Here is a 14,551-nt window from a genome sequence, read left to right on the forward strand (position 1 = left end):
TCTAGAGTGTACTCATCAATAAAGTAACCACAGGCAAGGGGAAGTATAAACATGCAGACGAGTGGGCACAGGGTGAAACAGGAAACACCCCCCTCACCAAAAACAAGGGGTGGTGAAACAGTGATGTAAGATCAAATGATACTACCACAGCCTATGCAGTCTTAGGAACTATGGAAGGTGCTCGTTCTCCTAATTCTACTTGTTTTAACTGAAGTTCCCATTCTGAAGACCACTTTGAGGTGGAACTAAGATTTACAACTACCAGTTGGACAAATCTATCAACTTCCTTTCCTCAAGCATGCTGTTTCTCTCAATTAATTTTGAGGTTTTTCTGTCTCATCCATGAAGAAACTTTATGGAGACGCCTACAGTTGTTAAAGAAGAGCAATGTTTAGGAAAAAAGACACATCTAATTCAACAGGAGTATAGTTCAATAGACAATGATTTGAACTCAGATGATGCACACAAAACCCTCCCTTTAAATTTTGGATCTGTTTTGTTTTTTCCCTATTTGTTTGTTTGTTTTTAAGTCTCACGTTCTTTCCATCCCACTTGGCCATAATAATTAATTTTGTCTGCGCTCAGTCATTGCTGACCCTGCAGTGACTGCTTGGACGAGTCCTTGCAGTTTTCAAGGCAACTGTTTTTCGGAAGTGGTTTGCCAGAGCCTCCTTCCTAGGGCAGAGCCCAGCTGGCGAGCGCAGGAGGCGGGGTTTCCGTTACTTCGCGCCCTTTTCGGGCGAGCGGGGTTTTTCGCGCTTATCGGCAACTGCTCCCAACTCCTTTTTTGCAAGGGGCCGCCAGCATTTTTCCTCCCACCGGAGTGAGAGTCCCCATTTATCTACTCACGTAAGTTTTTGAACTGTTGGGTTGACAGGAACTGGGGAGGAAACAGGAGCTCACCCTGTTTAACGCGAAGGCTGGACTCGAACCACTGAAGCGTCGACCATTTCTGGTCGGCAACTTTCAGCGTCATTAAGCTGCTGCGCCACCGCGTCCCCCTTCACTTGGCCATACATTTGCAAAAATTTACTGTACTTTTTTAGAGTGATGGAAAGAGCAGCTTCTGCCACACCAGTTCATATATGGGAGAGAGAGCCCAGAACAGGGTTCCTCAACCTTGGCAACTTTAAGACGGGTGGACTTCAACTTCCAGAATTCCCAGCACTGGCTGGGGAATTCTGGGAGTTGAAGTCCACCCGTCTTAAAGTTGCCAAGGTTGAGGAACCCTAGCCTAGAATATCTGTCAGTAGAATGTATGGAGGGTCATGAGGGGGAGAATGGCCCAGTCCCTCCTCTCCCTGACTTTGCTGCATTTAGCTGGCAATATGAAGGTGAGTTTGCTTTATTAAGTCCTGTTATCATACAGACAAGTGTACTTATATTCAAATCAATGGGAGATTACTTCTCCTTCAGACATCCCATGAAAGTGGGAAGGTCAAGAAGAGTATGGGGCAAATGTTCCAGGTCCAGCACCTATCTCTAAAGTCCTTTAGAATGCCTGGACAATGCACTCGCATAGCCTTCTTTAATGGTAAGTTCTATGAAGTTTATTGGACTACAGCCAAAGATGTGAATATTGCTATCGATTCACAGGCTGCTTCGTAGCCTTTCCTGTCAGTCAAATAATGACAGGTCTTCAGGGCAATCAAATAATGGGGACAGTTTCAGAAAGAGAATGGTTTCTCACTGAAAATCACTTCCTTCCAACAATTTTTATGCATGCTTGGCCAAAAATAAATATGTGGTCCTCTTTTTCCCAGGAGATCATAGCAATCATAGATAGGGAAGGATAGTCAGATGTCCTTCTCACACTCTTTCATTTTAAACAATAGCCTTAGAAGCTGCATAGTAAAGAAAAAGAATGGAAAACTACATGTAATATGTAGTTCTGTCCTCAGATAAGTACAGTAATGTAACATTTTTTTATAGGGACTAAAAAACTAGAAGACTTCTTTACCCATTCCCTAATACTGTCGGTACAGATCTGAGACCGCTTATGCAGCACATGTGTGCTTTGCGATACATATTTACCTGTGGTTTATAATTTTGCTTACAATTACTTTATCAGAAGAACCACAGGGCTGAGAAGTTTAAGTAAAACAAATCAGCGTATGAGGCCCACGTTTTTCACCTAGGCCATATTTCTGTAATCCTTTCACAATCTGATCAGAAAGTTTTCTTTAAGACCTAACTAGCAGTCAGAACCCATCAATGTAGCTGATTATTTTACATCAGCAAGCTGGATTTCATGACCCCTGAGTTCTGCTTATATTTCCCCTCTATCCATTTTCCCTCCTGGTCCCTCATCACCTAAAGCTTTTCCCTTCAGCTGTACATCCCCAATCCATCCTCTTTTCCCATCACTCATTCAGAGAAGTCCTATTCCCAAGAGTGTTTGCAGAGAAGAGGAGTGATCCACAACAAATTGAGAGAGCAGCTGCAATCATGCAGTCAAAGCCCCGATCCTTTTTAATGTGCGTCTCGTGCAACACATGTAAAAAAGATGCAGGGATTCAGTTGTGAGGTCACCACAACCATCTTTTTTTTAAACACTTGCCTCCCTGCTGCTCCTGCCCATGGAGGTTCCTGCATGAAACTACTTGGAGCAAGCCAGGGTAGATATACTTCCCTTTACTACACCCTTTGTTTTAGCTTCTCACACAAGACAGACAGATTTACATGATGGGAGGGTCCACAAGACCCTTAAAGAGCCAAGAAGGAATGGCATTAGCATGTCTTTATTATTAAAAAAAATAATTGGCAACTGCTTGTTCTGCAGAGAGAAGGCAGCCGCAGCATTGCCATTTTCATTACACCATTGCCTCTGGGCTTGGTTACCAACATTCACTATTTTAGTTTCCAGATATTAATATAATCCAATTTGATTTACATCTCAGAGAGAAGGACTATAGCTGGGTAATCAGCATACCTCCTAGAACTACTTTTCAGATGCTAACAATTGATGAGAAAGCACAAAGTCCATGCTGCTGTTCCTAACTCATGATCACCCTTTAAAGTAGAACACACAGAGCTGGTTCATGGGAATGGTGGTTTCAAACTGTGCTTTGACTTGCAGGTTACTCTAATCAGTCTAAGGAGTGAAATAAATTAAGTAGAGACTTGATATGAGGAACTGTTCTTAGTTCTTTTCCTCAATGGCTACTAGTTGTCCTTCTCACTGTAGCCAAAGAGCAATTTAATACCTAACATCTCTTGCATAAGCAAGGGTATTAAACAATTACAACACCTTGGCTGGTGGATGGATAGAAGTCATGCAGGCCTGAGAGAAATTTGCGCTTTGAGACCTTTTCAGATTGATCAAAGCTTTGCTTTTTCTGCCTGCATCAAGACAAAAGAGTGAAGAACGAGGCAGTGGTTAAAATCTAAGACCAGGATCAATAGGGTGTAGGGTTGGATTCAAAACCTCACTAAGCCACATAGTTCACTGGTAAACTATGGATCATTCATCCATCTAAAGTGCCTCAGAAAATTATTGTGAGGATCAAATAGGGGAAGAGCAGACCCTTTAGGTTCTTGGACCCCTGGTCAGAAAGGCAGGGAAAACCTTTAATAAATGAACATTATTCATAGATGTTAAAAGAAAAGCATTGGCATTACCTGGCTGAAAATGTGGTGGTGACAGGTGATGGCAGCAGGAACACCTACAAAAATTGGGAGAAGAGACAGAAAAATTGCACTGTCAGATTCAGGCAGAGGACAATTAAAATTTTAACTGACTGATCTGAATGAGATAATCATTTGGCTAAGCACAATTGCAGCACAAGCACATTCAAAAGAAGAATGATCATACTTACTATTTCAAAGCTAAATCAGGTCATGAAATGTTGAGAATGGTTAGATGATCCTCAGAATTAATTAGGCCAACAGGATGTACCTGTCCTGCTTATGAGCTATGGCCAGGAATATGACATCAGAAGTAAGTGGAGGCACAAGAAAACCAAGAAAAGAGAGAGAGCGTAATTTTTTAAAAAAAGATTGAAATGTGTATGCTGTAAGACATAGTGCAGCTAATACACTGGCCTAGGTACAATTAAAGACTGTTGCAAATATGGATGTTGATTCTAACCACTCATACCATCCAACCATCATCTTTTTAGAAGGTTAGAGGGCCTGCAACATGATAACTGGGAATAAAATGAGATATAATTGATTCTGCTGAAACGTGCTCCCTATAAAATAAGGAATTCTCCAGTTATTTCTGTTACAAACCGACATTACATAATTTAATGCCAGAACATTTATATGCCAGAAATATAAATAATTTTTAGGGAATGAACACAAATTATTTATTCAAGAACCAATAATCAGAAGAGTACAGTATGTGTAACTCAATACATTTGCTTTGAATTACTGATTAACTTCACAGACCTGGCATTTGACATAATTTGGAATTGTTGTGTCATGGAAACTTATTTAATACTCTGCTATCTAGGGAAAGATGTGTTCACTTTTACTCTCTATATTTGCTCAATGATCCACAAAACAATTTCTCCTGCCTTCACAATTGTCAAATTTGCTTTGGTGAAGAACTTGATCAAAAGCCTTTTTAAAGTTCAAGTTTATCATGTGTACAGGATTACTTGTCTACATGCTTCACTCTCCCAAAAATTTTGATAGTGAAATAAAATATGGCAGAAGCCATGCTGATTGTCTATCAGCAAGACTTGCTTTTTATATACCATTTAATTTTATATTTAATAATTCTTTCCACTAATTTCAGAACAGTTCAGCTTGCTGGCTTGTTTTCCTGGATTCTTTTCTCTGAAACTGGCGTTCTTCTAAACCCTTTCCAGACTTCTAATATAGATCCCAATTTTAGGGGCAGTATACATGTTTTCATTAGAAGATCAACATTTTCTCATCTGAGTTCTGTAGAAATTTTTAGATTTACACCATTTGGACATGGTGATTTGTTCTCAGTTTGTCCAAAAAGTCTGGAACTTTCTATCTTGCTACCACCATTTGTCCCAGTTCTTCAGGATCTTAACTGCTTTACCTTTTCTACAGTGAAGCCACTTACAAATAGGTCAGTCAGTTGCATTGTTGGTATTAATTCTTATTAATCATGTGTCTCTCCAAAATTTAGTTTCAGCCCTTGAGACGTGGGGGTGGAAGTGCTATTTTTTCCCCCCCAAAACATTCTTTAGACCCCATTTCCATTTTTAAATAAGTCTTTTTTCTCTTTACATATTGGTGGGCAACTTGTTTTTGATTTCAATTCTTTTCAGTCCCAGCCAGGATGGTCATAGCAATGAACTATGAGAGTTATGTTCCAAACATCTGGAGGACAAGTTGCCTGCCTCTGTTCTTCTAACTCTGCTTCTAATTATACTTACGTTCTTTTATATTTGATGGGACTTTGTGTTGTACATTCTAGCTGAACTTCTTTTGCTGAGGTTTCAAATAACCAGATAACCAGAGCATTTGAAGTTTAACTCTCTTGGCTCTTCCTTTCAATTTCAGTTCTTTCCCTTCAATTCTTCCTTTCTTCTCTCTTTTTAATGCCACATCTTCTACATGTATGCTCATTTTAGTCAGAGGGATGAAAGCAGGTATCCAGTATAAATTACGTTAAGGGCATGTTATTGTCACCCACATCATTTTATCTAAGATAATTGCATCTGCCCCTTTTAAGAATTCTAGTTTGTTTGACACAATGATATTAATCTTTTCAAAACATTTTCCCTATCCAGATTACATAGCCCACCAGTTTACTCCACTCTTGTGCATTCATATTAGGCCCATTTACATCTTTCTTTAAAATCATGATTCTTTCATCATAATTTAGGGGATTAACATTTGGCAGCCTTCTCCCCAAACGATCAAAATCTTGCAAGATCTGCCATAAAATCAACAAAAATCTTTTGAGCTATAGGCATTCTATAAGCATGAGATATTGTGAGTTTACAGCAAGATTTTACTAGAAGGGGCATTGCCATAAAAACTTTGCCCCTCCAAATCTCTTTCTGTGTGCATTCTCTCCTTGGCTGCTCTACCACCAACTTAATGCTGAATACTAATAGTCTGGCTGTTCTTGACATGCGTGATTCATTCACATGTACCTGCTGAATTAAACGTTTCAAAATTTTTGTTGGTCTATTTGTATGCATGCTTAACCAGTCAGCCATTAACCCATTACCTACTGATAATTAGTCAGCAACCTTTATTACTAACTGGGCTTAAAATAATAGTAGTAGTGATGAAGATGATGACGATAATAATAATAATAATGATAAAAACTACCTGGGGAACATAGTCTTCATCCACTCTTTCCAGGACGTGCCTACTACCTCATTAGTCTTTGCACCAGGAGAGTAAAGCCAAGGCTACATGATATTACTAGCCTTTCCCCATTGGCTTCACAGGCAGCAGTAGGTGTGGCTTAGCCACTGCAGCCAATCAGTGTTTGCCATTCCTTGGTACTGCATTATGTAATGGAGAGGTCTGCTCTTTCAGGTTCTAGCTATGCAAAAGGGGTCTGCTGACTGAGCTTTGTTCCCACAGCACAGCAGACTGAGTGAGATTAGTTTAATCCTGTTCACGTCAGGGTATCTTTCACTTCCTATGGCTTAGATGACTAGTTTGGGTGACTCTTCTTTTTCCTACAACAGATTAAACTTTTCATTAATCTATTTAAGCATCTTGTGAGGACAAGACCACTAAAAACTCTTAGGCTCAGAAATGTTTGACTCTATAGCTCCTCCTGGTTCCTCATACAGCTGCTCCTTTACAAGTTTGCCCTGTACCTTGCCCTATTATCACTCAATGGTTTTTTTTTTTTTCTGCTATAGCCATTTAGATGAGAGGACTTTATCTATACAATAAGGGTGCCTGTAGAGAGCTGGCTTGGTGTAGTAGTTAAGGTGCTGGACTAGAAGTGAGGAAACCTGGGTTCTAGACTTGCTTTGGACATCAAAGCCAGCTGGATGACTTATGAAGTGGGGGAAGCAGTCACTCTCTCCGCCCTAGGAAGAAGTGGTAAACTACTTCCAAAAAGTTGCCAAGAAAGCTGCATAGACTTGTCTGTGTAGTTGCAAGCAGGCCAAACTGACTTGAAGGCACACACAACCCACAGGTCCATGTGGCTGATGATAAAGATGATTTTGCCTTAGTCAGACTTGACTCCTGCGGACAAGTTCTACACGGACAAGTTCTACACAGCATTTTCAGAAGTGGTTTGCCATGGTCTTCTTCCTAGGGCTGACACAGAATGGTGTAGCTAATGGGATGTAATTAGAGCTGTCCGATCTGAGCTGTAAAGATGGCAGTCATGGGCTAGGTGTTTCTGTAACCCTTTGCTGCCATCTGGTGGTCCTCTGGAGTTCTGCAGCCCAGTTCTGGGAGCCCTAGATGCAGTAGCCTTTGATAAGTGGCAAGACAGATTTGGGTCTGGGCACTGGACAATAGCTGGACTATTTGAGGATTACAAAAGAAACACAAGACAAAATTCCAGGAGTGTCCACAAAGTATGGTATAAAAAAGCCAATATGGCAGCCGCAACAATATGATCGAAGCTCTGCCTGTTTTTTAGGTGCACACAACAGTGCACCTGTGGTCAAAAAAGTCAAGGTGGTGGCCATAACAATCACGTGATTGTAGCCACCACCTTGACTTTTTTGACCACAGCCTGGACACAACTGGACATTTCTGCTCAGAAAGCAAATCCACCATTCACTTCCTTGAAGACTTTTTTGGGGGGTGGAGGGAGAAAGAAGACACGTTCTGTAAGCTTCTAGCCAAACAGGTTTGGCAGAACTCTAACAAAGTTGAGCTTCTAGTTTCTCTGCTGAATGCTTACTGATTTTACAAAAAGTCTTGGAGTAAAACAGGATTCTCATTCAGTTTCTAGTTTTTTTTTCCCCTCTAGGACCTACATTTTTATTTCTTAATTTCTGTTCAGCCCTCAAGGATCTCATAGTATGCTCTAGGTCCCATTGACATCATGAATGAGCTCTTTGCTCTTTTCCACAAAAAATAGGTATGTTAATCCTCCCAGAGGTTTAATGCATATTGTTTTTCTTATTACAAAAAATTTAAAAATACCATCTCCAAAGACCATTTTCCAGGGAGTACAGTCCTGGTGGAACTCAACAGCTGCAAGACTTGGCTGATACATGTGGGTAGGTCTTCGGCTGCAAACTGTCCATCTCTCTGTTATGGCACTGGTCACTTTATGTAAACAGTCCTTAGATAATTCATTGTATTAATAGATTTAAACAAAAGCTAGAAAGGTGAGCAGTGACACAGGGAGGAGGCCAAGCCGTGCTGCACCTGGGTAATTTTCACTGTGTACAGAGTGGCCTTACAGGAATGCTGTTTTACCTGGCATTGTGCGCTATTATATGTTCCAAAATAAACTCATTTTGTTGGGAAATGCCTTTCCTGGAGCTGGAGCAGCAAGAAAATAAGCAAAGCTTTGTAAAACCATTTATTTTGTGACATTTGAAGAGTGAAGATGCTGGACAACATCCAGGAGAGGAAAATAACCGTGCCATTTTCTACTTTAATTTTATTTGTAGTTTTTAAATATTTTGCCACCAGTGCCTCCTAGCTATGACACCTCAGGATAAAAGTAATCTGATTTTAGAGGCCTGGATTTTCTTAAGAGATGTTCTTACAGATTTTGCCTTTAATAAGAGGAAAAAAGAGTTGGAAGATGCAACTGCTGGGTCTGCTTGTATCTTTTAAATCTCGATGGTAATGAGATACAGCAAGAAGGATGTTGAGGTTTCAGCGCTAACGGAGGGCCATAATATAGTTGTGGCTGTCTGAAAGGTAGTTCTCAGTTTACGGTGAAGTGGTTAGTCTGAAATATGTAAAACGAGCAGACTCAACACCATACGCTTACAGAAGATGCACACACAACATTCCACTTTGCATACCACACATAACAAAGCAATAAACAAACACAAGGAAATGTCAGACTTTGCTATCTTCATCCAACTGACTGATTAATTTTCAGTATCATTACCCTAGACCAGTGTTTCTCAGCCTCAGCTCAGCCTCAGCAACTTTAAGAAGTGTGGACTCCAACTCCCAGAATTCCCCAGCCAGCATGCTGGCTGGGGATTTCTGGGAGTTGGAGTCCACACTTCTTAAAGTTGCTAAAGTTGAGAAATACTGCCCTAGACTTGTACAACGTGAGTTATACAACACTGTGGGAAGTTTATGGCTCTCCGAATGTTGCTGATCTATAGTTGTGAACATCACACACTACTGCTTATGCTGGCTGGGACTCCTAGAAATGCTCATTCAAGAATATTTGGAGAATGAAAGTTCTCTACATCAAACCACAAACAAATCCACAATGAACTTTTATTGTTCCAGGAGATTGTTGGGTACCTTTTATTTTCATTCTGTTTTATTATTCCATACAATCCATGCCATGCCATTCCTTTGGCAGGAAGATCAGTATGGTATGCACAGGAATATCAGTCTAACTCATAGAATAGATTTGACAATGGAGATATGGAATAAAATAAAAGTTAGGAAATAATAATCTGAATTAGAAAGCTGCAAAAAATAAAATAACATTTAAAAAGCAGAATTATTTATGCTGAAGCTCCATTCCACCCTACTTGCAAACACTATCAAAGTAAAGCCATTACCACTATAAAAGTGTCTTCCTATAGCATTGAGTCTATTCATATCTATTTATACACGGTGTCTGTAAATAGGCTGTTTCTAGGCTGCATGAAATTTACTTCCACATGAGCAAGCTTGATATTGGAAAAATAATGGCATTGCTCATGTTACATTTCATTTGCCATTAAGTGCACTCTCATTGTAAATACAATTAGCCTTTATTTGCAAAAATATTTATATCCTAATGCAGGCACAGGAGGTTCCCTGTTGAAAAACCCCATCTAGGTTTGCCTAATGTATGAAGTGGGCCTCATCCTTTTTAGATGATCCCAAGCATCAAAGGGAGGGAGAATCCATAATGGAGGAACCATCAAATGGTACTTTTTTGAACCTCTACTAGTAGGCTGGAGGAAGGACACCTGGAGGGAAAATATGTATGCCAGCTCTAAGACTGGAACTCTTCTCTTCCCCATGCCGGGCAGTTGTGCAGGAAACAGCTGTTTCCCAAAGCTCTCTCAATCAGTCCCTGCACCCTGTTTTTCACGGTGCAGCTATTGGAGACACCCGTGGAACAGCAAAGCAAAGGAATTTTCTGTGCCAGCAAATCAGAGATATGAGGTAAGAGGTGATACCTTCTGCCTGTTATCTTCTTCTCCGTTAGGGAGTATCCACACCATCTTATGTCCAAACAACATCTTACGTCCACATGACTACAGTTGTACCATTTCAGATCACACTATCGTTATGGTAGCCTGAAAAATTTGCCTGAACCACTCATTGGCTTCAATTAAATAAATGTTTATTTAAAAGAGAATGAATACAAAACCATTTCTATTCTAATTAAAGGACACAGCTCTACAAGTGAGTAAGAATTAACCCAATATCTAGGTCAACATTTGGGAAATACTTCTGTTGTGCTGAAAAAAAGTCCCAGACTTCCTCCCCCTGCCCCTCCTCTTATTTTAATTTCTTTATAAGTTGATGTTATCTCCATTGAATAGTTGCATTTGGGCTGCTCTCTGCAGAATCATTTTAAAATCCTATGGAAATAAGAGAAAAATGAATCAGAAAGATGTAACCAGATAGCCACTTAATTGTTTTGATCACTGAACCACTGATTTGGTTACCGGGCAGATTTTTCCATTAGCATGAAAAAAAAATAAAATCCCACATAAATGTATTACTTCCTTAGAAACACTTGGATAAACCCCTAACTGATGCATATTAATTAAAACCTTTACTTGTGGTATAAAACTAAAATAGCAGCACATCCAAGTACATCAGAATTGAAGCTTGCGTCATGACACCAGAGCGCATTTCATCCTTCTGATGAAATCATGGCTTGCTCTAGATCAGTGTTTTTCAAACTTGGCAACTTTAAGATGTGTGGACTTCAACTCCCAGAATTCCCCAGCAGCATGGAAAAACACTGATCTAGATGCCTCTGAATATACTTAAAAGGAAATAAAACCATTTCCCCATCCGTATTGCTGGGTCTTTTACTGAACATGAAGGCAACATGGTTTCATTTTCTTCTATTTTTATAGCTACAAATTATCCTCTTATAATAAAAAATTGCTATGCTTAATTACTTTGGGATACGTTTTATTAGAGAGTTGGTTTACAAAAATACAGCATATAAGTATTTCAGGGAGATAACGTGTATCGTTGCAAAAACCATGTGAAAGTTTAAACTAGCTGAATTATTATGATTCACATTAAAACAGAAACCATTTTTAAAAAAACGTCTTGATTCTGCCTCATCAACATTCTATACGAACAAGGGCAAGGTTGGTTCACGATAATGGGAACTGCAGTTGAAACCTCTGGCAGGAACCAGCATGTGGAAACTGCTGCATTTAAGGCAACTTTCCTCTAACAAAACACAGCATTGAAAACAAACAAAACAAAACCAGGTTAAGTCTGCAACAATGAACCAATAACTCTACCTTCGTTGGTTCACATTTTAAAAGTTGTTATTTGTGGGGGGAAATCCTATCTTTTCAACCCTTTGAACATAATCATCAATGTGTTCCATCTGATATAATTTGCCAGACCTTTGCCCCTGACCCAGGGTAATGTTCCATCTGTCCAGTAAATGGTCTGCAAAAAAAGCAAACAAGTAAACAAACAAACAAACGAAAAGCCTTCTCCTCCGTTGGGTTACCCCAAGTACGAAATCAAACCCTCCGTGGGAGAAAAAGGTAAGAGTTTGCAGAGGAAAAGACTGAGAGAGGGGAACAGAAACAAGAGGGACTGTGAAGGAGTACGGAATGAGTGTGTGCAGGTGTGCGTGCATGCGTGTATGTGTATGCTGGCATATACAATAAAGAGTAAGAAAAGTATGCTGGAAATGATTCAAAGAAATATAATCTACTTTCTCATTTAGGTCTTCAGGATGGGAGTGACCTGACCATCTTATCACCCAGATGATTTCACACTCCATGCCAATAATCGTATTCGTAATTCAATCCCTCTCTGCAATGTTTTCTGACAATTTTAACATGCTTTAAAAAGTAAAATAAGAAGGGTCTTGCTCAGAACTAAGAGGACTGTGTTTCACTGAAGCTTCTACTGCCCAGGGGCTAAACATTTGGGATGGGGGCAGATGATGGCATGTGTGTCATGACATCACCATGCAAATGATATGACTTATGATGATGATCATGATATCATTGGAGTAGACATTGTGATATTAGTACATAACTGAATCATTTGAACAACGACATCATGGCGGCCATCATAGTTTTGACATCACTGTGGCTTGTTACGGTGTATTGGTGAGGAGTTAGTAGTATTTTTTCCCTTTTGTACATACAATACCTTGCAGAAAGGATTATTTAGCCACGGGAGGCCTTTTGTGTATTGCAAATTCCTCCACACAGCACTTAGAAGTTGTTATTTAACAGAGCTTTGCAAATTGCACCCTTGTATTGTAAATGCTTGCTTCTTCCCTGTATACCCACGTGCAACTATTATGTTAGAGGACACACCAGCTCCCTAAATTAACGCTTGCCAAGGGAAGGGGAACAATAGATGCCTAACAGCAATCTTCTCATAAACAGAGGGGCACTTCCCAAAATACTGACCCGATGTGTAATCACACAATACCCAGGTGCTGTCTGTCCACCCATTTGCATCACACTTTTAACTGCTGTCTCCTGTCACAACTAAAAAGTTAAACTTTGGTTCAGGGTTTGGGGGTGAGAATTGTTTCAGCTGTAAAGAAATTATTTTGGAAAAGTCCTTACCATGCTAGGATCACTGATACAAATTCACTCCTATAAATAGATGGCATTTGTACTCACAAACATCCCCCCTGCCTTTTTGCAGTCAGATGTGAAATAGTTATGTATTGTAAAAATATGTTTAACGCCAAAATAAATTATTACATATATATGAAAATTGTTGTTGGACATGGAAGCTCAAGCCAAGCAAGACCGAGTGGCTCTGGGTTCTTAGACCTCCTGGTTCTGAGGACCTTCAATTTTTGATTGTCCCAGACAGACCTGGTGCGCAATATGGGGGATCCTCCTGGACTTGTAGCGCCTACTTGAGGAGCAGGTAGCAGCCATGGCTAGGAGGGTCTTTTCACAACTTTGGGTTGTGCATCAGCTGTGCCAGTTCCAGGACTGGGGGGCCCTGCTCACAGTCACTCATGCCCTTGTGATCTCCAGACTGGACTACTGCAACGTGCTCTACGTGAGGCTGCCCTTGAGGAGTATTCAGAAACTTCAACTGATGCAGAATGTGGTGGTGTGGGCAGCTAATGGCACTGGTTACTTGGCCCATCTGACACCACTGCTTCACAAGCTGCACTGGCTTCCAGGTGCAATTCAAGGTGCTGGTTGTCACCTTTAAAACACTTCATGGCTTGGGTTCGAGTTACTTACAGGACCATCTCTCCCCAGTTGCCTCTCCCCATCCGGCAGGAGAGGCATGCTCCGGTACCATCAGCTAAGGAGTGTCAATTGGCAGGGCCCAGAAGGAGAGCCTTTTCTGCAGCGGTGCCTGCCCTTTGGAACATCAACCCCCCTGAGATTAGATTGGCTCTGTTGCTGCTGGTCTGCCTTAAAGCCTTGAAAACTTGTTTTTGTGTGACAGAGCCCATCTCTTGGCTGTGTTGATAACTGGTTGGATGATGCCTGGCTACTATGTGTTTTTCATATATAGAAGTGGCTGGATAATGTAGTGGTTAGAGCGCTGCCCTCTGATGTGGGAGCCCGGGGTTTGAATCTCAGTTGGTACCTACCTTGCCTTTAGGGGCCCTTGGACAAAAGATCCCCTAACGCTCCACCTGCCTACCTCAGATATGAGAATGACACAAACTAAGAGTCATGCCGGCTCGGACGTCGCCTGGATTAACAAGGTCTGCACCAGATGTTGGGGGACCTTGTTAAATGGGCTACTGGAACAAACCATATATGGACGAGAGGAGGACCTGGAATTGATGGAATGCTACTACAACAGTAGACCTAATGAGGGGATATATGAAACATATCAGGGAACTATGGATGGACAGAAGACCTACATCCACACTAACTGAGAAACAGCTAGTTACCCAACACTTCAACATAGTGAAGAGGAAGCTGCTCTCACAACTCGAGACAGACCAATTCCACATTACATCCCGGACTCAAGAAGACTCAGAAGAACAACTGGATGTGCATCTAATACCTGAAGCTGGAACGTCACTGCCATCCTCTCCATTACAGAGCACAGCAGCTGATATGAGGCATAAAATCATGCATAAACTAGCTACACTCAATCCTCGAGATTGATTACCAAGGCTCAGTGGAGAAGTACCATCAGATAGTATGCTAGAAGATGCCAATAGAGCCTTCATGACAAGCCCTACTACCACCATAACTCAAACCAATGAACTGGTATACGCTACAGCCACATGCTTGGCTACACGATCAAGAAGAACAGCAGTACATAC

General features: G+C 40.8%; 1 protein-coding gene across 1 annotated transcript in view; it reads right to left on the reverse strand.

Moving 5' to 3' along the window:
- Positions 1-10,548: 10,548 nt before the first annotated feature.
- LOC103061667 (sperm flagella and cilia-associated protein 2-like) overlaps positions 10,549-14,551 on the reverse strand; it is a 61,519-nt gene continuing 57,516 nt past the window's right edge. Inside the window, exons 11-12 of the mRNA XM_088152924.1 lie at positions 11,559-11,712; positions 10,549-10,649 (exon numbers count right to left, since the gene is read on the reverse strand). Coding sequence (XP_088009050.1) covers positions 11,605-11,712 — 108 coding nt within the window. The 3' untranslated portion in view covers positions 10,549-10,649; positions 11,559-11,604. The remainder of the gene's footprint in view (positions 10,650-11,558; positions 11,713-14,551) is intronic.

The sequence above is a fragment of the Python bivittatus genome, unplaced genomic scaffold (genome assembly GCF_059951505.1).
Source record: "Python bivittatus isolate LINGU-HERP-01145 unplaced genomic scaffold, Pbiv_v1 ctg000570_np1212, whole genome shotgun sequence".
NCBI classification, from domain to species: domain Eukaryota; kingdom Metazoa; phylum Chordata; class Lepidosauria; order Squamata; family Pythonidae; genus Python; species Python bivittatus.